The sequence below is a fragment of the Mycteria americana genome, chromosome 2 (genome assembly GCF_035582795.1).
Source record: "Mycteria americana isolate JAX WOST 10 ecotype Jacksonville Zoo and Gardens chromosome 2, USCA_MyAme_1.0, whole genome shotgun sequence".
Classification (NCBI taxonomy): domain Eukaryota; kingdom Metazoa; phylum Chordata; class Aves; order Ciconiiformes; family Ciconiidae; genus Mycteria; species Mycteria americana.
Window position 1 is genome coordinate 79,790,228 of NC_134366.1, and position 21,974 is coordinate 79,812,201.

The 21,974-nt window shown below is 44.4% G+C and overlaps 2 protein-coding genes across 9 annotated transcripts in view; both read right to left on the minus strand.

The window, feature by feature from the left end:
* RIOK1 (RIO kinase 1) overlaps positions 1-14,795 on the minus strand; it is an 88,963-nt gene extending 74,168 nt beyond the window's left edge. The window contains exon 1 of the mRNA XM_075493888.1: positions 14,792-14,795. The gene's annotated coding sequence lies outside the window, so the exon portion shown is untranslated. The remainder of the gene's footprint in view (positions 1-14,791) is intronic.
* Positions 1-21,974, minus strand: part of RREB1 (ras responsive element binding protein 1) — a 127,113-nt gene that overhangs the window by 15,410 nt on the left and 89,729 nt on the right. For all 8 annotated transcript variants that reach the window (XM_075493879.1, XM_075493878.1, XM_075493884.1 and 5 more), the window contains 2 exons: positions 11,706-11,895; positions 7,169-9,911 (listed from right to left, as the gene is read on the minus strand). In XM_075493879.1, the coding sequence (XP_075349994.1) occupies positions 7,169-9,911; positions 11,706-11,895 (2,933 nt within the window). The remainder of the gene's footprint in view (positions 1-7,168; positions 9,912-11,705; positions 11,896-21,974) is intronic.

Below are 21,974 nucleotides of genomic sequence, written 5' to 3' on the forward strand. Positions count from 1 at the left end.
CTTTTGTTCTGGGAGGGGATCATGTTATAACATGAGTCTTCCTCTCTCACGCTGTAGCCATCTGTTGTCTGCATAGGCAGGATGAGCCCACGTGACACCCCAGATACGGTGCTACAGCCCTGTGAAGTTACAGGCTGTTAACATGGTAACAGGGCAACTTAGACTCTTCACGATAGGCAAGATCAAATCATGTCGTAACATGTCCCCAGCATGGCAGATTTTAATGCCAGACTAGTACTGAGACCTGTATTACTACATTTGAATCACTGCAAGGCAACCTGCCATATTAAAAGAAGAAGAAAGGATGAGAGAGGCTGGCAAGACAGCAGCCTTTCCCAAACAAACCGGAGCTTGGAAACGTAAGAGGAGAATCCTGTGCACACTTTTGTGCAATCTGATCAGCAGCTACTCTGAGGTTGAGAGTAACAACTCATGCGTAATTTTAACTACCCTGATGTACAGAGCCAACTTCTTGCTGCTTTTACATTTGTTACTTCAACAACTCTCCCGTGAAACCGACTCCAAGTGACACAAAGTGGCCCTTGTCTCTCCTGGAGGTGTGAACACCTTACAGCAATGGCTCCCTTGTGCAAACACTTTTCAAGCAAAGGACACGTACCACCATCTGCTGAGCTTCCTTCTTGCATCCATCCCATTTGGTCAGGATAGAAAAACCCTGAGTGACTGTGCTCATCCTTGGTTTTGTGTCAGCTTGTCCTTTCTAACTAAATGCCACTCGCCTGCCTACAACAAAGCCTTGCGTGATTCTGACCATCGATCTCCTTCGCTGCTAAACTCTCACAGCGGAGCAGGCAATACAATGGCAGGTGAGCTTCAATGCAAATGGATATAAGGTAAAACACCTCTGGAAAAATAATCTAAAACATGCCTATGTGATACTGAATGTGGTACTGACAGGTACATTCAGGCAGGAGGTCTCGGAGCCATCGCTGACAGCTCTCCAGGATCACTGGTTTGGCCTGCAGCAGCAGCCAAACTAAAGCCAAGAAACACCAGGTACCATGAGCAAGGGTATTGAGAGCAAGACTAAGGGTGTCCCTTTGCTGCTGCATAAAGCCCTGGTGTGCCCTTGTTTCAGGTGGTGTGAGCACTTCTGGTCTCCACACCACAGGAAGGAGATAGTCGTGTTGCAGATGGCACACAGCAAACCCGATCCAAGCAACGGGGCAGCTGCCCTGTGAGGAGACACCAGAAAGACTCAGGCTTCTCATTTTGAAGGAGAGAAGGGGGTGTTATGATTGAGGTTTACAAATCATGAAGGCAGCTGAGAGGGCGCACACAGAACTGGAATTCACCAAAGCCTGCAATAGTGGAACTAAGGCGGGCTCTCTGAAACTAGCAGGGGATCAGCTGAAAACAGATTAAAAAATAGTTCCTTACACAGCAGGTAGTGAACTTCTGGAGCTTGACGCCAGAGGAGGTTGGAGGCAGACGGCATCAGCGGATTCAGAAAGCAATCGGAGAGACTTGCAGACAGCAGGTCCATAAACAGGTAGTAGAGGGAGCAGGCAGGGATGTGCCCTCTAACACACAACCCTAATGCAGCAGTTGTGGATGCTGATAGAGCATTAAGAGGAACAGACCGCAGGAAGTGGCCAGGCCCACACGCTCACCCTAAATAGCACATCCTACCGCTACCATAGGAGACGAGTACTTGGCTGCATGTACCACTTAATGCAGCAGGGTGCTTCTCACATCCTTACGCTTCGCTTGTCTGCAGCATTCAGTCTGACCAAACGCAACTTGGGCTTGCTATTCTGAACAGCCCAGAAAAACTGCATGTGCCACTGTGAGATCCAGCATCCTCTTCCTTAGACTGGGGATAAGCACATTTCTCCTCAGGTAGCAGCTGACAACTCCAGGTTTATGCAAATTCTGTTAGATTTGGTAGAAAAGATAACACCACATTTTTGACACAGGAAGGGCTTCTGGCCTGACACAACAAAGAAGTATGTCTTTCTGTCCTTCCAATGTGTAATAAGAAACTTCTTTGGTTTTTTTCCTTTTTCCCCTTTCCCCTTTCCCCTTTTCCCACCTGCTTGGTGACCAACTACCACATTCTGACTGCAAGCTCCTCAACAGCAGGCTCTCTCCTGAGATGTCTATCACCCATGTGAATTTGACACAACTTCCATCAAAGCCACGGGGCATCTTTCCATTGACTTCAGTGGAATCAAGTCCCATATGTTGAATAAGCAATCACTTACTTTGCCACAGGAGAAAGTTTTCCATGTCTGTAATTCATTTAAATGACTAGAACAAGGGAAGGGACGGAGTGCAGGAAGAGTTAAAAGAAAAGCCAAGATCACGCAGTGCAATGAGGAAAGCGGTCCTGCAAGACATCCTCGTGATGAAGAAAGAGATCGTGAGGATAGTTACTTGTAAAAGGAGATCAGCTCTTGTCGCACCTTCCACCTCACACCCAAAACCTTTTATCACCGCCCTCCCTCCCCCAGCCAGCAGCCTCTTTGATATAACATTGCGGGTATGTTTCTCACTTTAATCTTCTGCAAGTTGGTTCTGTTCTAATTAACATCTCAACCCGTACAAGGGATTCCCCGCATCTCGGAGACATCTCCGGTGCTGTTTCCTTCTCTTAGTTTTCTTCCAGTGTCAACACAAGTTTTTAGAAGCATCAAGGCACTGCTTTTTGTAGGCTTTCAAGTCACTCTCCCTTTTTAGATGCCTGCTAAGTCAACCATAAATTTATGGTTACAAATACCACCAGTTTCTGCACTTTTATTTGGCTTCATTCACAATGCAAATACAAAACAGAACTTCAAAGTTGAGCAGAAATCCTTTTGCTTCATGATAGCCCAATTCCTTTCCACATTTCTTTTCAAGCATGCAATGACAGGATTAGCTGGGGATTAATTACTTGAAACTCAACCTGCATCTCAGGTCACAATTTTCTCATATTTTCAGCCTTTAAAACCTTCGTATCAACCAAATATTTGTCAGACAGACCAATACTTACAACAGATAAGTTATTATTCTTTCCACACAAACGTCCTAGTTGGAGGTCTCAAAACCCAAACAAAAATCCTGCTTACTGTGCAAACTCCAATCCTCCCAACTGAGGTTACAGTCTTATGCCCAAATGGAAATCAGACTGCTTTCCAAAAATGTCACCTTTACAGGCACAAAAAAGATAATTCAAAAAAGCAGTATTCTACGCTTCCTGTATTGTCCCTTAAAGGCAACTGCTCTTCTGATAAAATATACTTACTGGAGGGTAACCTAAACTGTCAGTTTACATGCAATGTGATTTGATTTTTTATTAACTTTTCCCATAAGAATGATCATGGCCTGAATTAAAATATATCTGTGTCTACATATTGACTCAGAACCGACTGTAACATTTGGTTAGCAGCACAGCAGGACTTGTCTAGGCTGGACACTTCACAGCAGCCAGTCATTTGAAGGGAGTCTTTTTCAATATAAAGGGTCATCTAAATAATCACAGCATGTAAGATCATTCCTTAATTAAGATATCTCCTGCCACTGTTGTCCTAGTGGAAACACATTATCACCATGGTAAGGACAAATGTTGCAAAGTAAAGATGTCTACAATTTCACTTTGACTTAAGTCATAAAAGCAAGGAATAAAAATGCCTCCAGTCCTTTTTTTTTATGACTTGTATCTTCCAATCAACAGGAAACATTCAGGTTCATGGGCTAGGTGTAACTGCATTCTATTTACTTATTACTTTATTTTGTTTACAGATCTTTTCTTATCCAGTTCATTGCTGTTGTAACAGCAAAACAAAACAAAACCAAAAAACCCTTCTCTGCCATTGAATCTCACTTTCTACAAAAAATAATCTTGGGCCAAATAAGATCTGGCAGTATCCCTGTGAAAATATCCTCAAGTGATTCTTTGCAAACAGATTTAGGTTATCTGTAACAAACTAATGGCCAAAAAAGACCATTATTTTAATTTTATATTGAACCTAGTCTGATGCGCATACCATAAAAGGAGCAAAATTAACTGTACCACCTGCAGGGCACATCTTACTTGCTGCTCTGAGAATGAAAAAAGTCAAGAGCAGGAGAGAAAAGGAAAAAAGAAAGGCAAACCACGTTGAACATAGAAGAGTAAATTAAACAATAAAGACATCAAGAGAAAGTAAGTATTAAAAGCAAGTGTTCAAGCATGTTCGAACAAAACACAGGTACTGTGTTAAACACTGTATAATACCAAGCTATGCCAAATTCCCAGTGCCCCACTCGTGAGCTTTGCATTAAAATAAAAACCGGTGAGGAAGGTGTATGCATCTTCAGGGAAATGCTTTTGAACTAAAAAACACACAGTGGTGTTGAGGCAAGAATAAGCAGGGCGAAAGCTTTCACAAGAGAGACTTTTGGTTGCGCGAGGGATGTGGGTTACTGGTAGCATGTGCGTTTTTGCACTTTCACAAAACGTAAATATGATCTTGACACTGCATGGAAGGAGTCCTCCATGTTGAAATTTTATTGAACATGAAAGACACACTTGCAAAAATCTTTTCATGTCTGTATAAACACAGTAGTTTAAAACTGGTAATATATAGATACTACGTAATGCTCAAAATTATAAGCCTTTTCCTCAACCATGCTCACTCATTATTAGCTTAGACCACTTACACAAATTACTCCAGTAACAACTTCCCTACGAATGGATGGAGAAGAGCTAGTTGCCACTTTTTAGCTCAAATGACTGCCTTGTTTTTTTGATAGCAGCGTACTACAGAAACCTAGGAGCACAGACCAGCTTGCCTGCAGTGATTCCCTATGGAGCAGATACCCAACACATGCAGTTTGGAAGCAGATAACCAGGACTCTCATCTATCCCACTCACATCAGCCTCTTGGCCCTTTCTCTCCCCAGGTCAGGGAGCAGCCATCAAGCCCAGACAATGAAGTTCCCCTTTCCTCTTTACAAGAAGATTAGTGAATAGAATTTTTTCTTAACTCTTTTTAAAAAACAGAGCTATCTAACAAGTCACTGCCTGTGCAATAGGTGGGGACAGAAATGGTGCGATGCACGACGACACTGTAGATGGTCTCCATCAGAAAACCAACTCGCCCCCACCCAGAACACAAACCCAACAAACTGCTGTATCTATCACGCAGCTGCCAAACTCCTCCCATGCCACCAGCACCCGACACTCACCACAAAAACACAGGGCTCGCTCCACCTGAATGCATCTTAGCAGTTGCTTTGGCACCACCTCCCTAGCCTAAATCTCCTCTACCTTCCTAGCTTACCTTTCCCTCTCCCTCTCCAAGTAAGCCTTGCCTGCACTGCTGCCACAGGGGAGCTGCTGCAAACTCCCAGTTCAGAAACAGAGTGCTAGTGTCACCTGAAAGGAGATGCCCCAAGGCCAGTCAAAGCTTGTGGGGTGGTCCTCCAGCAACAAGTCTCCCTCAACACTGCTCTGATGATGATTAGAAAAGAGCTCAGTATTATCATTGCCAGAGCGCACCAACTGGAATCCGATTATTGCCCCTGCCGTAGTATCACCAAAAATCTTGTATCTCCACCGAGGATCCAGCCCTGTTACAGCCGCAGTTGCTTGCCTTCCTTGTGGGGATTGCAGCACAGGCTTTCTGAAAGGACAGTGTTTCCTTCCAAGCCTGGTGGTGGTAGGGGAGTCAAGTTTTACCAGTATAACTCATGGCCAAGTGCATTTTCCTGTCTTCATTAAGGGTTTACACCAGTGCTGCTACCTTGGAAGTCTGCCATCAATAAGCAGGTCAAACCCCTTAGTCTGGGAAAAGCCTCTCTATTGTTTTCTGTCTCATGAACAGTTCTTCAGTAACTATATGGTTTTTTTGAGAGCAGGGTGTTAGAAAACAATTGATACGAATAAAGAGCTCTCCTTCACCACTGAAAGTAAACTGTATGCTTAATAAGATGAAATAATTTGGTCTCTGTGGGCCAGAAAACAATAGCCTCACTGTTGCACTGATACCTTGCAAGTTATGTCCTCAAGTCACCCAAAGCAAACTGTAATAGGGACTCCTCCACAGTTTAGATTCCCTTTAAACCTCCTAGCTAACCTCTTTTACCTCTTCAGGTTTCCCTCTTCAGCACAGACATGCATCAGTTGCTTCAGGAAACCTCAATTCCTTCAAAAAAATGAAGCTCTCTTTTCTGAGGCTATACTCAAGTCCCCTACGTTTCTTACAAATATCCCTAACTTTTATTCTTTATGCCCGGAGTTGAGATTGCATAACGAAGCAAACAATATCAACAACTGTGACTGACTTAAAAGGGAGCAACAGCGAGTAGAGCTTTGTCCTCCCTCTCTCCAAGCAGGATGAGAATCTACTAATTACTTTATTACTGTGTAGGTGGAAAAAGGAGCGAACTTCAAATCAGCACAGCATTCAACACAGTATTTCCTTTACAGTGAAGAATGAAAAATAACCCCATACCTAGAATAAATCTCCCTCCCCAATTCCTTTTGTTTACACCAGGTTTGAGATTACTTACACGGTGGCACAGTATTAAAGATTCCATACACATCTCCATGCCTTAGGGCATAAGCCCACCTTTAGTTGTCTAGCACTGAGAAGAAACATTTCCTAGAGGCAAGCTACTACGTAATGCTCAGGATTATGTTTCTCACATCCTCCTTCTTTGATCTGTCAAATAAAAGCCACCACAAGAAAAAAGATGCTAAACACTGTATTATTTTATTTTCCTGCCACAATTCTATACTTATTTGCTCTCATTTTTATGGATCTTTTTATCATTACTGATGCAGACAAACAGCCACTGGAAGCAGCCAAACAAACCACGTAAGGCACAATGAAATATTCGACACACACGTTCACCTTCAAGATAAGACAATAATAACAGATCACCTGAGACCAGAGTCTTTTCCCAGGTACGCTAAGTTATGGCACTGAACTCAAATGGGTTTTAGCAGTTTAATTTGCCCCCTTGATACTCAAAGGCACAGAGATTATTCCATTACTGAAAAATTTACCACCACCACCACTACACAACAGCAACAGCTAAGGATTTGCAAAATAACGAAGCATACCATTCAGACATCAGAGAGAGGACAAGAAAGGAAGATTCCTCCATGGGGAGGCCCTTCCATGAGGAACATCCTCAGGGGCTACAATCCACCGTGAGCACAAGGCACTCTTACCTGTGTGAGTGAGCATGTGCCGCTGCAGAGAATTTGCCCATGGAAAGACTCGAGGACAGTAAGGACAAGGGATATTTTGCAGGCAGTCTGAGTAAGCGTTCCTCTTCCCTCTCAGCAGCTTATCTTCGGCAGTTTCCTTCTCATCCTCACTTGTTCCATTTCTGCTGCTTTCTTCCTTGAAATTGTCAGTGGACTGCAGAAACGGGCTAAATTTATTAGTGTCTGTGGTAGCCAGCATCTTCTCTATGCTGGCAAACTCCCCACTTGACTCCAGATCCACACCACTGCTAAGTTTAGGCTTATTTTTTGTTCCTTTCTTTCTACCTCTTTTCTTAGTCAACCCAGCATCAGCAATGGGAGACTGCTCTGGATCACACGCCTGAGTCAGGTCACTGGGCAGGCTGGAGTCTCTCTGACCAGCGGTCACGATTGTCACTTTTGCTTTGGCATTCCCTGATTTGTCACACCCAGTGGAGCTGCTCACTGCCTTGGGACTGGCGTCTGCAGCCTCCGTTTTCAGCAAAGCGGGAGCAGAAGACACAGATGAAATGATCTGTGCAATGGAAGCCAGTGGTGGCAGCTCTTTAGTTACTGGAGGCTTTGGCAAGAGAGGTGGCGGTGGTGGTTTAGGTCTCAAGGGTCTCAGCAAGGCAGAATTGCCAAGAAGAGCTGGGGAAATGATCGGGACAGTCAAATGCAATGAACCTTTCAGTGGCTGGGGATGTCTGACAGCCCTGTTTTTCTCCGAGTTCCCATTGGCACCAAAAACCAAAGGACACTGCAGACAGTTATAGGCTTTATCACCATTCCCAGAAGCAGCCAATTCTTGATTCCTGGCTTCACATGGGACATCATCTTTATCCTTCTTCAGGGCTTTGGGGATGGACAGGTCGATAGGCTCCATGGAACAGTCGTAGGGGGACAGGGGAGAAGAGCCAAACAGGTTCTCCTGCTTCACTTGCACAGCACTCAGGTTTTTGTTCTTCTGAGAGAAATCCAACGGCTCATCAAAATCCATCGGGAAGTTGCCCGCAGGTTCAAGTTTGATGGGAACGTGAGATGACGTCCCAAGCAAGAAGCCGTTTTGTGGCTCCAGGAAAGGCGTCATGGGCTTGCGGTCCATGTAAGTGCTGTCCTCCAATAAAGGAGCATCTGTCTGGCTTTCCTGGGCACTGCAGTCCACTGCTAAGATGTAATTCTCAATCTCCCTTTCTTGCACATGCAAGTGCTGCTTGAGGATATGGTGAATGCAATTTCTCTTGGCCGAAAAGGCTGTGCCACACTCCTTGCACTCAAATGGCTTCTTCTTCTGGCAGCCACTGTGCGTCCTCATGTGAATGCGGAGGGCCCGGTAATGCTTCAGGTCCTCACCACACAGCTTACACACTGTGTCTGGGGAGCAGAAGGCATCCACCATCTCTGCGGCATTGCTGGTGACATATTCGATGTTCTTCTCTATATCCTTCCTGGTCACTTTGAGGTGCTTCTTTCGCAGGTGCCTCTCGCAATTGGCTTTCACTGTGAATGGGTAGTGGCAGATTTTACAGATGTAAGGCCTCTCCCCGCTGTGCGTCCGCAGGTGCCGGATCAGCGCTGCCTTGTCAGCTGCAATGTAGTCACAGATGTTGCACTGGTATGGGGAAATACCCAAGTGAGAACGGATGTGAGCTCTCAGGACACCAGAGAAGGCAAACACCTGGTCACAGAAACGGCAGGGGTACAAAACTTTCCTCATGGTCGGGGCTTTCTTGTTTGCTGCCCCGGCAATGATGGCTTTAAGGTCTCCTTCTGTGACCTCTTGCTTGATCTTGGCTTCCATACTCAGAGGCAGGAGAGCTTCGATGATGCTGTCCTGCTCCAGTTGTGTCTTCATCTCGTGCTGAGTTAAAGGTTCTACTTTGGGTTGGAGGAGCAACTGCGAGGAAGGACTCGATTTGGCTCCTGGCTGGGGGAGGTGAGAGTTGGAGGAGGACTCCACTGAGTTCTTGATCAGCCTCAGAGGGGGAGGTGGGAGGCTTGGGCTGATGCAGCCAGGGGAGGCTTGCTGGGCACTGATAAGAGGAGGAGGTGTAGAGGTTGCGACGACTGTTCGGGGTGTTACCAAAGGCTTTGGCTTCAGCGGCGGCATATGCTTGAAAATGGACTGCACGGGGACAGAAGGTGCCTTAGAAAGTGGCGGAAGACTGATTTGAGGAGGAGCAGAAGAAGCCATCTTCAAGATCTGCTGAATGTCTGCCAGCTCAATGGCAGACTCATTGGAGATGGGTTTTACCACAATACTGCTGTCAGGCTGGATGATAAAACCCTTCTGGAAAGGCTGCAGCGAGAGGAGCTTTATGTTTTCTTTTGTAGGGGGAAGGACTGAAAATGACCCTCCCATAGAGGCAGCTTCCAGAGGAGAGAGGCTGAGCAGACCAGTGCTGCCGGGTTCCTGAGGTAGGTTGCTCTTCAGTGCTCTGAGCCGCATTTCTTGGACCTCATCTTGTGTATTGTCCTCCTGCTTGACAGGCTTGATGTCTTTGGTGTACTGTAGGCCCAAGGATGCCATGAAGGCTTTCTGGTCTGGGTTCTCGCCGGGTGGGGTCGTGGACTGTGGCTTGTGCTTGTCTTTTCCCTGATCCACCACATGAGTTTCTGTGTGCAGTTTGAGGGCTGAAAGCATGGGGAATGCCTTGTTACACATCTCGCAAATAAATCGATGGAAGTCACTGATGCACCTTCGCAAATTCGTTTCACACCAGACCTGCAAGACATGCAAAAATATTTAGAGTACACATCTCAAACTGGAAAGGCATCACATGCTGCTGCAAAACAAAAACAGTTCACTCTCTCTTCCACTGCCCAAGTTAAGGAGTTTAGAGCAGCCGCCACCTACCTGGCATGGAGATATTCCTGCTCCACAGCCTTTAGTCACCTAAGTGGTGTATCTGAATTAGGGGCTGATTCTCCAAAAGTTCCCTTCTATAAAGGCAAACTCCTTCAGAGGGCTATTCAGACTCTCAAATACTTTTCCATCCTGAACTTCCCTTCCAGAAAGTTCCCTCACTTCACTGACAGGACAGGAGCCTCAGTAGACTACACAGCAAACTTCAGTAACCTGAGCAGTAAGACTACTGCCTTTAGCTTTATTACTACAAAGAAATTAGGAGGACAAGAGAAAAAAAAAAAACGCATCCAAGAAGGCAAAACAACATAAACCAACCAAAATAATATTCCCCGAAAGCAAATCAATGAAACAGAGCCCAAAGTGGAAAGGCTTTTGGTTAGCGAAGTCTGATTACATTTATTCTCCCAAGAAAAATACGAAGTTCACGAATGGATTTTATACCTGTCCCTGAAAATGATCATCAATCCAAATGCTGTATTTAAATGCTATCTAAATAGCTCACATGTTGCAAAGGTTCCACATCAAAGAAGAGCGCAAGTGACAAATTAAAGTAGAGGGCTGGCAAGATCTTTATATACTCTACACGTTTTGTTCAGATACTTCACAGGTCCTGCCTCACAGTGCAAGCAAAATTACTACAAAAGGAAAGTACCAACATTTAAATCCCTTAATAACTTTAAATGGCTGTCATTAATTACAAAAGAAATAAACCCAAGTTGTTTAAAAAGTTCTCTCTTCTCCTGATTTTGTAACTTTTACACCAAAACTCTACTAGAGTTACAGAATGACCAACATGCTCCCCTGGACCTGCAGCAAATTTCAGGTCTACCACCTTGCAGCCAGAAGAGATGGAAATCAATGCTTTAATCCAAGTAGAATAAGAAAAGTGCAGATACTGAATAAGCATGGTCCTGCTGGATTGTGCTGTTGATTTATTTCTTTTTTTTTTTAATAGATAAGCAGCTTCATCCAGACCCAAACTAAGGCAGGCAAGGTTTGACAGAGGGAGGAATAATACCATCCAACACAAAGCTTTATGGCTTCTCAGAAAAATATTTACAGACTACCTCCCTGCCTTTCCCTAGCCACTGTCCCTCAAAGGTGCAAAATCTTCAGATCTCATGTAAGGAACATAGTGGAAAGGCGCCTGGGAGCGTTTTGTAAAGAAATCACTGAAGATGTTACCGTTTAGTAAGTAAGGTGACTTCTCAAAGTTTTTTGTGGTAAAATCTTTCATACCACAACTACATCCTTGTTACAGTAAATTAAAATAAATAATGTCTTCCTTACCATGTGTCCTCCCTATTGATTTTAGATGTCGAATGGTTTTGGGAAGGAGAACTAATGGGCAAGCTGGAAGGGGCAAGGATCTAATATCACCGAAGTTTTCCTTTGGAATATTTTTTTTTAGATCTTTACACCAGTAGTTATCCACTGGAATGCTGAAAAAAACCAACCCCAATATCCTTTAGATGAAAAAAGAAAAAGTAAAGGCAGAAAGTGTTTGAGGCCTACACAGACAGTGGTAATGTGCTTTCCACAAAATATTCTACACCCAGTCTCTGCCTCATCAAGGACAAGTCTTTCAATGAATTCAGAAGATATCCACTGTATCAGCTGGTGTCTTAAGCTATAAAGAACAGAGAGTACCTGAGAAATGCGGGGGAACTTCCTACAGGAGAAGTCCGTGAATCCCAAGTCATGGAAGCCTGCCGGAATCGAAGGGTTGTTCTGAATGAAAGGCTTTCCCATGGGATCTCTGGGAAGCTGCTTGTGGATAACTGCATTGTGGCGCAGTAAGCCCCGATGAGTACGAAAGGTAATACAACAGATGTCACACCTGGAAAGGAAAGGAATAAAATAGAAATGACTTACTGAGTGCTGCAAGCTTAAGAACTAGCATTCTTCTTGCATTAGGACAGCCTCCTTCCTCTCGCCCCATGATACTAAGAACCTGCTAAATGCAAAACAAAGCCACAGCGCGTCAAAAACCTATCACCACAGAAAGGCCATTTCAATCACAGCCACTTTCTACCAGTTTCTGGCTATTAAGTTCACTGGAAGTTTAAATAATATAGCACATGAGAACTGAGCGTCCCATGCGGGCAAAGTGGCAGCTGAGACCACAGTCTTCTGACAACCTTCCCATTGTCCGACATAAAATATTTCAAGGGCTTTACACCATTTCGTTTTTACTAAAAAGTACTATTAAAATAAAAGACATTTTAAAAAAATCAGCGACAAGGGGAGGCTAAATCAGAGCTAAGTAGCAAGCAGCTGCAAATGTATAAATAGTACCTTTTTTAACTACTGCTTAAAACATACTACTGCACACCACTCAAATACCCGTGTATGAATTTTCTCCGCGCTGCCTTTCCATAAACTTTCACTGATTTTTCTCAAAGCTGTTATGAGAAATATACTGTTTTAAAAGGAAAACTAGTGCTCCTTGAAGGGGAGGAAGGTCAGAGGAGGAAGACCTGAAAGAGGTTCAACACTTCTGACACTCATACACTCCCTTCATAGTCAGTGTGTCCCAAAGAAAAATGTAAAAGTAACGTCTTTTCCTACCCACACTTTATTGCTATGATTTCTTGCTTTTCTTAAGTTCTCAAATCCCAAATTCAGCCAAACAAAAGTTTCTCACATAAAACAGACTTGCGTTAACCAATCAAAGGTATTGGAAATGCAGCTATGCTGCAGGCAGAAAGGACTACGCAGCAACATCTGGCCAACATGTCAACAAACAAGCCTATTGCCTTTTAAATATCTGTGATTTGAGCTCTGCAGCATGACAGGTCATGTCCACTCTGCATTCAACAAGTGGCACACAGTTTCACTCAACATGGCTCCTTGCGGTTACAGCTCCAGCTTGCAACCAAAGCATGGGTTTCACAGAAGCAAACATCAGTGAATGTGAAGCAGTCAGATTTTGTCAGTGAGAATATTATATACACTAGGAGTTTTTCACACGTCTCCCCCCACCTTAGTTCTCCCCATACTGTCTTCGCCCTCCACATCAAGGAAAAGGACATGTGCCTACTCATTAAAAAAACATCCTTAAATTAGAAATTATTTCTGACAAAATCCTGAAACCACCCCCTCCCTGTCCTGTCCCTAATAAACTCCCATTGTTGTTCTTTTTATCACTACATAAACTTCCACAGACCTTTTTTATTCCCTGAAAATGAAGAGATAACCAAGTCACCCACAAAGCAACTGGACTCGTAGTCTCTGAGTGGTGAAAGAAGCAAGTGTGAAGTATATGTAACACGGCCTTTGTTATCACGGTACCCAGAAGGCTGGGACATAAATATTATGAGCTGGAGGTTTAATCTGTTTTATCTCCCCTGTCAATTCACTTGCATCCTACCTTTATAATTATTGCCAGCATAGTCCCTGCATTCCATTAAATACCGAACCAATACCATTTACAAGTACTTAAAGAGGTCTGCTAAACATGACAACAATCTCTGGAGGTGGTGGGGGGAATGCCAACACGTAGCGCTCCTCCACAGCGTCAGGATCTACGGCTCTCCTCCAGCTCACTTGGCAGCACCTATTCCGTGATGCAAAGCTTTCATCTTCAGTGAAAACAAAAACACACAACCACCAAAACTGCTAGGGGAAGGAGGGCATTAAAGGGTTAGAGCAGTCACCTGAAGAACTTGCAGGCTACTGAAATAAATTCTTTTTTAGAGGTGATGAAAACTCCTTGTGTGAAAGCAAGCAGTGCTTCTGGCACGCTCCTCCTGGTACGTCAGCATACAGACGACGAGGGCTTGCAAGCCATGCTCCTGTACCACTGGGAGCATTGCTGCCGGTCTGTGGGGTCAGCTGTTCTGCAGAGGGACGCAGACCCTCACCTCGGGGTGTCTTGAGGCATCTCCAGGGTCCCCAATGTGCCTGCTGGTCCCCCCGGACCAGCAACCCAATGCAGCAGCTGTATCCCCTCATATGTGACAGGGCAGGCACAGCTACCATTGATGGGACCATGGAGCTACGGGGAGAGCTGGTGCCTGCCATGGTACCCCCAGGATTTGGGCTGAGCAGGAGCCAGCGCTCCTGGGCAAGCAGCCAGCCCCCCACGCAGTGGGGAGGTACGCCTCATCCATCTTAAACTCCCTCACCTCCACTGGCTGTGCGACACGCTCATTTTAAGCACTTGTTTATTTAGGGCTCCCATCAAAAGCTGTACTTGAGAGTAAATCTTTCAGAGCAGAGACCCGTGTGAAAGTCCTTCGCAGTACACCTGTATCAACTACTATGCCTCAGGACAGTAAAAATCTGCAATTTAAAAATGGTGTTTTCCGTACAAAGGGAACCGCCTCCCCTCCCTCAAAACAAAAGTAATGTATCTTGAAAAAGGAGTATGTACTTTCTCTCTTTTATAATGCATAGAATTAAACACCCCTCTTTATTTTTCTCTTTCCTCCTTAGCCTTGTCTTTTCTTTTCTTTGCTGTGACTGAAGAAGAAGCAAGCAAAAAGAGGAGTTGGGAAAAGGATTAAGCTCTTTTTCCATTCAGTTAAAAAGAAGCTCCTGGCTGAAAAAAGAAACATTCAGATAAATCACGCCTGTCATCTCAAGATGCAGGCACTTCAGGGCATGTAAATGCACCGCGCCCTGGTGCAGCACCTTCCCCTGGTGTCACAGTTTACAGGATCACACGGGAGCCGGAGCCGGGAGGGACCCGTGGATGCTCTCCCTTCCTCCGCGGTCCAGGCACACCTGTAGAGGCAGCCGCAGCTTAGAGAGCTGGAATAAAAACAGCCCGAGACAAGCCCTCCCGGAGAGGCGTGTGGAGCAGCCTCTCCAGTGCGGGCTCCCTATGCAAGCAGGTGGCCTGGCAGGCTCCAGCGACTGCGCTGGCACCTTGCGCCCACCAAGGACAAGGGAGGTCATTGTAAAGCCGCTCCTGATGCTGAGCGGTGCCACCACGCCGCCGGCTCGGGAGGTCTCTCAGGCTCTGCAGACCTCACTTGGGCTTGTCAGTCTTTGCTACGGATGCAAGCTATTTAAAATACATGGCCTGTTTGCCCAAGCGTATGCACAACGTTTTTTGTGTGTGTGTTTTTGTTGAGTTCCCTCCCCCTCCCTTCAAGTAGGAAGGGAGTCCCGAGTTTCTCCCAAATGACATGACTTGAGCTTTGAATACAATTAGCAATGCAGAAGCCAATATGGACGTGTACCACCTCCAAGAAAAACTTAGCGGTACTAAGCTTCAAAACCTAACCAGTTAAGGCAAGCATCATGCTGCATTGAGTAAGGCTTGTGTTAATTTAAAATGGAGTAAGCTGCCGTGCCTAACAATGCATTAACTGGAAGCAGTTATTTTTTTTAAGGCAGCCTAACCATTAATTTCTCTGTTTCGTCATCAGTACAATTTTCCATCTTTAAGTAGTGTCGATGCTTACAGCATTTTTAAATCTAAAACCACAGTCTAAGAAGGACAAGAAAAAGGAATCCTAGGTGATATGAACATTTTTTCATCTTGCTTAAATTTGCTTTAAAAAAAAACATTAAGCAATTGTGGAAAGTCTGAAAAGTCCAGCATATCAAATAAAGTATCTGAAACATATGGTAATACTTTGCTCATGATGAACTTTAAAAAAAACAAAACAAAACACCAAAACCCCCCCCCTCTCCTTACAATTTCACAAGTCTGCTCATGTATAGTGCCAAGTCAAACACGGATGGTATGGCTGCAGAGAACAGAGATGGGAACAGGTTCTGAGGTTGTTAGCAGAACAGGCAGAGCAACGGCTCAACACCTGAGCGGAGATAAATGCACTCTACTTGCAAGGTAAGTTTCCAGATGTAGCAAATCAACGCTGCTGTGTTATCATGTGATTGCTAGTCTTGGCCACAGTTTTCCATTTTCCTATAAATATGATTACAGAGCTGAGAGAAGAAAGCTGTCCAGTTCTAAGCACAGAGATTCAGTTATAAGTAGAAAGGAAAAAACTGCTTTTAGCAGCTAAGACCGCTTTAAAATGAGCTTCATTCTCAATTGCCTTTATGTTTTGGAGGTGTTCATACCTGTACAATGCAAACACAATACTAGGGCTCTGGCTCGCTGGCAGAGGTGTACAAAGCAAGTGGGTGAGAAAACAGAATTGCTAAAACACAAAAGCAGAACTGAAATATAACTGTGCGCTGACAGTGCAATGAGCAGGCTGACCTTGGTGCTCAGGCCACGTATCACACCAGGCGAGCCTGTTTAATTATTACTACACCAGTGCACCTTTTTTGGTGTTTTTAAATGCAGACAAGGTCTCTGTGTAAAAACACACCATTAAAAAGCTTTCTACTAAAATAAGTTAGTATTCTTGAAATCTGTAATGCTAATTAGGATATAAAAGCATTTTAACAGGCTTTAAGAAATAGTCAATGCTTTGTGCAGCTTGTTCAAGAGGCAAGCCAGGATTTGCTACTCTTATGACAAGTGGCACCTATGCAAGAAAAGTTTACATAAGCGATGCCTGTTGCCTTGCATTACACTCTCCTCTGAGCCAATTCCAATTTGTCAGCAATGGAAATAGCTTTTTTTCTTTAAGAAAAGGAAAGACATTTTAGAAAGGGAATGCAGAGCCAAATTTTAAGCAAAATGAATCAGTCTTGATTTTGATTAAGGGTAATGCAGTCAAACATTCAATCCTTCTAAATTTTATATTTCAGTAGTCAAGATGCAAATGCAAAATATTTATATCCATCATTCTGTTACCAAGAAATTAAACAAACACTATGCTCTGCATTACTTGAGACCGGCAGTGGGAAAGGGAAAGTGACATTTAGTATTTTTCTACTTATACTTCTGAAACTACTCAAGACTAGATCAAAACCTGAGGTTTTCACCCATGCAGCTCAGTATGTTGCCCATGTAGTGGATGTCAACAAATAAAACATGTTAATTTCTAGGTCTTATCTAAAATAAAAAGCTTGGTACCATTTTGTTCCTTTCCTGTCTGTGCTCTTTAGCAACTGCCACAAACAGAAGCAAGGAAAACAAAACAAGAATGAAACACATCCTGAGACAGCAGTCATTAATACACAGTTATGTTATTAAGTCATCTAACCCCTCCCACTGAAATCCCTAATAAGTACTGTATATAAATTTCTCCCTTTGTCATTATTATTCTCCTTTCTGTCTCATATTATTTGCAGAATTAATGCAGCTCTCCTTATGAGCAAAAAAAAAATCCTATGCTGACCTAAAAATAATACAACTGGGCAGAAGAAAAAGATGGGCAATTCCCTGCTGTTGACTCATGTCCGCACCAGGGACGGGAGCAGGCTCCCAGCCTCCGCACTGGTAACGTGCGCTGCAGAGGAGGCTGACGAGGAGAGGGAGATGGAGAAAGGATGGTTTTAAACATAAGGGCTTTCACCACCTGTGAAAGAAAAACTAGCAGGTTACAGACATATCCCCCTTCAGGAAAGGATTCCTTTGCTTCTCTCTCACTTCTTTTGGGGCAAGGCAAAGGGAGGGAGATGAGAGAGAGCAAATTGGTTTCTGCTCCTGTGCAACCCCACCCAGGTCCAGATACTCATCTGCTTTTGGATGAAAAACTCTTCCTGGCCTCCACACCCAGGGCCCTGGGAAATAACATCCAACAGCTGCACTAATCTCTCCCACTTGCTGCAGATGAGTGATGGAAAAGCAGCAGTGCTGCGAATGCCGCTCCTGCCTCCCTCCCGGGGATCCCTGGGGGTCCTCCCGCTGTCCTGCGATGACTGTTCCTGCCTCCTTCCCCCGCAGCATCACAGCATGTCTGACCCCAAAGGACCTGCTGCTCTCCCATCTCCACCTCGCCCAATGCTATGGGTCAGTGCCGAAACCGCAGGCGGCACAGTAGCACTGGGAGCCAACTCCCTGCCAGGCGTGTCGGGCTGGAGAGGCTCCTCTCCACTTTCCCGGTGCGTAGGGGCACAGACACAGCTCACCAGAAGTTCAGTGCACGCTGCTTCACCTCCTCAGCAAAGGCAGGACTTTTAACTTTTCCTCCCTCCCACCTCCCCACTGGCTGTCCGACTTTGTTACCAATGTGTCCCATCGCTCCCTTTAATCCTCTCCCTCAAAGAAGCCACCCTTGGGTGCAGCAAAGGCTGAAACCACTGCGCAGTCCTTCTATTAATAGAGGGATGCACAACGCTATGTGCATTCCTACAGCCGCGCTGTGGTCCAGGCAAGAAAAGTATCGTGTAGGAGCCAGGGCAGATCTGATATAAACCAGGGTGATGTCGTGCTTCAGAAACTTGTCGGCATGCTGCAGAGCCAGTGACCGTACCGGCGTATCATGACTCCCACAGTCAGAGTAACTCAAGTGAAGTTAACCGCTATAATGTTTAATAAAAAGGCACAAGCCATCCTGTGCCATCTTTTAACTTTGTGTGTGATCAAAGAAAAATCAGGAAAAAAGATTTCACTTCTTCCCAACACTGTAATGAATTGCATGTACCAGCAACACTTCAGCAGTGCCAGATTTAAATACCTCTGCCCCAGTGGAACAGTAGCTTACTCTACCATTTACTTCAACAGAATTAACATGTAACTAAGAACAAATAAAGGGAAAATGGGAGGTGGCCTGCAGACACTTGCACAAAGTAGTTCATTTTTTTCATAATGACCTTTTACCTTAATAAAGGTCAAAGTTTTAAAAACTAGAAGTGTCAAGAAATTGGCTGGACAGAATCACTGAGCAAGAGCTGAAGATCAACATAAGTAAGAATGAAGGGTTTCATAATTATGGCAAGCATACCTGGGAAAAAAAAAAGCATGACCAGTACAGTCCTCTACAGCTACCAAAATTGGAAGCTGCACAGCATCCAGAATAAAAGTCATTATTTGGGCACACAAACTCAAGTGAACCTTCTGGTATTCTTTTGGAGTAAGAAAAGCAAAGCTCTTCCTGCCTTCTAACACATCATTCAAATATGGAAGGCAAGTACTTGTGTAGTTTTAAAATTAATGGCAAGAGTTAAAAAAAAAAAAAAAAATCTATGTGTCTACCATGTTAAAAAAGCAACACCACTTTTCACAAGTAACCTAAGAAGAAACACATCTACAGGCGCTTGTCTATCCTATAACCGTCCACTGATGACAACAGGGCTCACACATACGTGCAGCCGAATCTGGACTGAACACCCTTGCCCTTATCTACATTCGCAGGTAAGCTATGCTCAGCATGCAGACGTGACTGCTAATACAATAAGCAGCAGCCAGCACTTTCAGAGAGCCTGCGTATAAACAAACCCTGGTCATCAGGATCAGGCAGGCATGCTAATAACGTATTTTGGCTCAGCCCTCTTTCCCTCCTGTATTCCCTTTTACGAGAAGCTTTCCTCTACAGTCAGCTTTGCATTTTACCCACTTTCTATTCTTGCAACCGAGCTAAGATATTCAACACCATGTGACACACCACACAGTTTCACATGAGAGCGTCACTCCCTGTGTCCATTCACTGTCTGGTATTTTTACCCAGCTGCTCTGGATTCCCAGTCTCCTCGCACAATTTGCTCCCTGATGTGAGCTGACCACTTCTAGGCCAGCGTTGGACCCGTGCTGCTCTTCAGATGTTTCCCATCTCTCTTTTCTGAACAGAAACTTCAGAAAGCACTTAAAATGCAGTTCTGGTCTGCTTTTGCAAGCCAGCATACAGACAGATGCTCAACCCACTGATTTTATTTCTCCATTTGCTCAGTAAAAGGATGAATTCACCAGCTTGCTTGCATACCCTCTCCTCTGCCTTATCAACATTAAGAGTTGCACTGTACCACAGCATATTTTTGGTCCTAGCATTTACCAGGGCTGGATTTCATTGTCACCAGCTGGCTCACGGAATTGCTCCTGCACTGAAAATGCTGCCAACAGAGATCAGGATTCAGTTCCTAGTTCCTATCAGCAAGATACCGAGCAAGCGGCTTGCAGAGCAGAGCAGAGCAGAGCAGAGCAGAAGAGTCAGCCGAACTGGCAATGCCACACAACTGACCCTTGTGCACCTCCATCCTTGGCTATAACAAGTCTTGTAGCATTGACCCTGTTAGTACTCAGTAACTCCAGCATCAGTTCCTACCTAAACTATCCTTGCTGGTACAATCACAAACAATGACTAAGAAGGGAAGTACTGGAGCCAAAGTATAGCGTGCCAAAACCAAAGGTCAAGGAGGTCCACGAACATGTCTATGCTGGAGTGCTCTCCACCTGTCTCTCAGTACTCAACAATCATGTAGGATACAACCTCAGAATTATCCAGCTGCATTAAAAGGGCACAACATTTCACATTTTGCAGTGCTCACAAGGAATAAGGCATATCTATGTGCACACCAACAGTTGTGAGAGAGATGGAAAAGTAGTATGAAATTTCACAATGCTGCATGAAGACTACTTGTCACTCATGATTCAAGTTGCTTCCAGTAACAGTAGTGTCAAGTACCAGGAAAAAACTTCCTCTCCCCACCATGAACCCCTAGTTTTGTCTCACAAGTAACATAAATGGCAAACAACGCTTAGTTTTCAAACACATTCACTCTTGTAAGTTTCAATGTCACCAACACCCTCTTCTCACAAAAGGCTGACCACAGTGGAAAGCAACATACTTCACAAAAATGAAGTCAGCAGGATTATTCCCTACTATATACGGAGAGAAAAGATAGAAAGTGAATTCCTAAAGTTGCTTAAGTAGGCATTGGCAAAAACAGGGATGAAACTTAAGGGTTTTTTTCTGGTGTTTTTTTTCTTTTACATCCTGTACAATGGACTTTTATGCAGTCACATTGATGCTTCATACACAACTTAGACTTGTACTAGTCTTTTCTACTGGTGCTAATGGTTGAAATCATCTCCCTATGCTTTAAATTTACATTAATTTATTTTCTTGGCTATTTTATCTCCCCAAAGCTGATATGCAGAACTGCCCTGAAGAACTGTACCTGGGCAATGAACATGTAATCTTCTAAGCAGCTGGAATCATTTTGACTCAAAACCCACTTCCTTTTGTCTTGACTTAAACAGGGCTCCTCATGTGCATTGGCTAAAATTATTTAAGATTGGGACATAGGTCCAGGTGCCTTGCAGCATTCCACCACCTGACACCATGCGCGGAAGAATGGTGATGTGCTGGCAAAGGGGGAAACCTGGTGACCAGCCCGACTGAATCGCAAGCTGCATATGACATCTTGTGAAACAATTTACCCACAGAGCCCGGGAGACCATTCCTAGGGCATTTAAGTTGTCCGCTCCTTCTGAGTGAAGCCAGGTAACACCAAGACACACTGATAGCATTTGCGACCTGGGAGTGTTTTCAGAAACAAGAGCTCGCAGTGGTTACCCTGGCAAAACTGGAGGCAGATGATAACAGACACCAATGGTCAGGGTGTCCTGACACTTTCCATTCCAGGACCTGAGCTCTTCTGTGCCTATGCCTGTTACCGATGTAACTGTTCAAAACAACAGCTTTCCATGGTGGCATTCAACCTCTAGCCAATTTGACCTTACAAGTTGCAGCAAAACTTGGGTAGGCTGTTTTGAAGAACAAGGTAGACTGAATGGCTTTTGGTTTTCTTTGGAAGTTCTATAGAAGCACATTACCCTGGGGCAAGAGAACTGCTTTTGCTGTCCTTGTGAAAATATGCCTGGGATTTGGCAAGTTACAAAGCTTAATATATTATTTCACTGTTTGGACATGCTCTGTAAAAGGTCAAAAAACTTAATCTACCCTGAATCCATTCATGGCAACAGGCATCTACTGGTTCTGGTCACCAGGTCAGCTCAGTTGACTGAGGCAGACAGTGTCTTTCACACTCTGCAATGTCTATTTATTTCATGTCTCCTATAAAAAGTTAGCAAAAACAAAAACCGTAACTGAAGGCAATGCCACACTGAACCAAATGTGATCAGAAAGTCCCCATAACACTCAT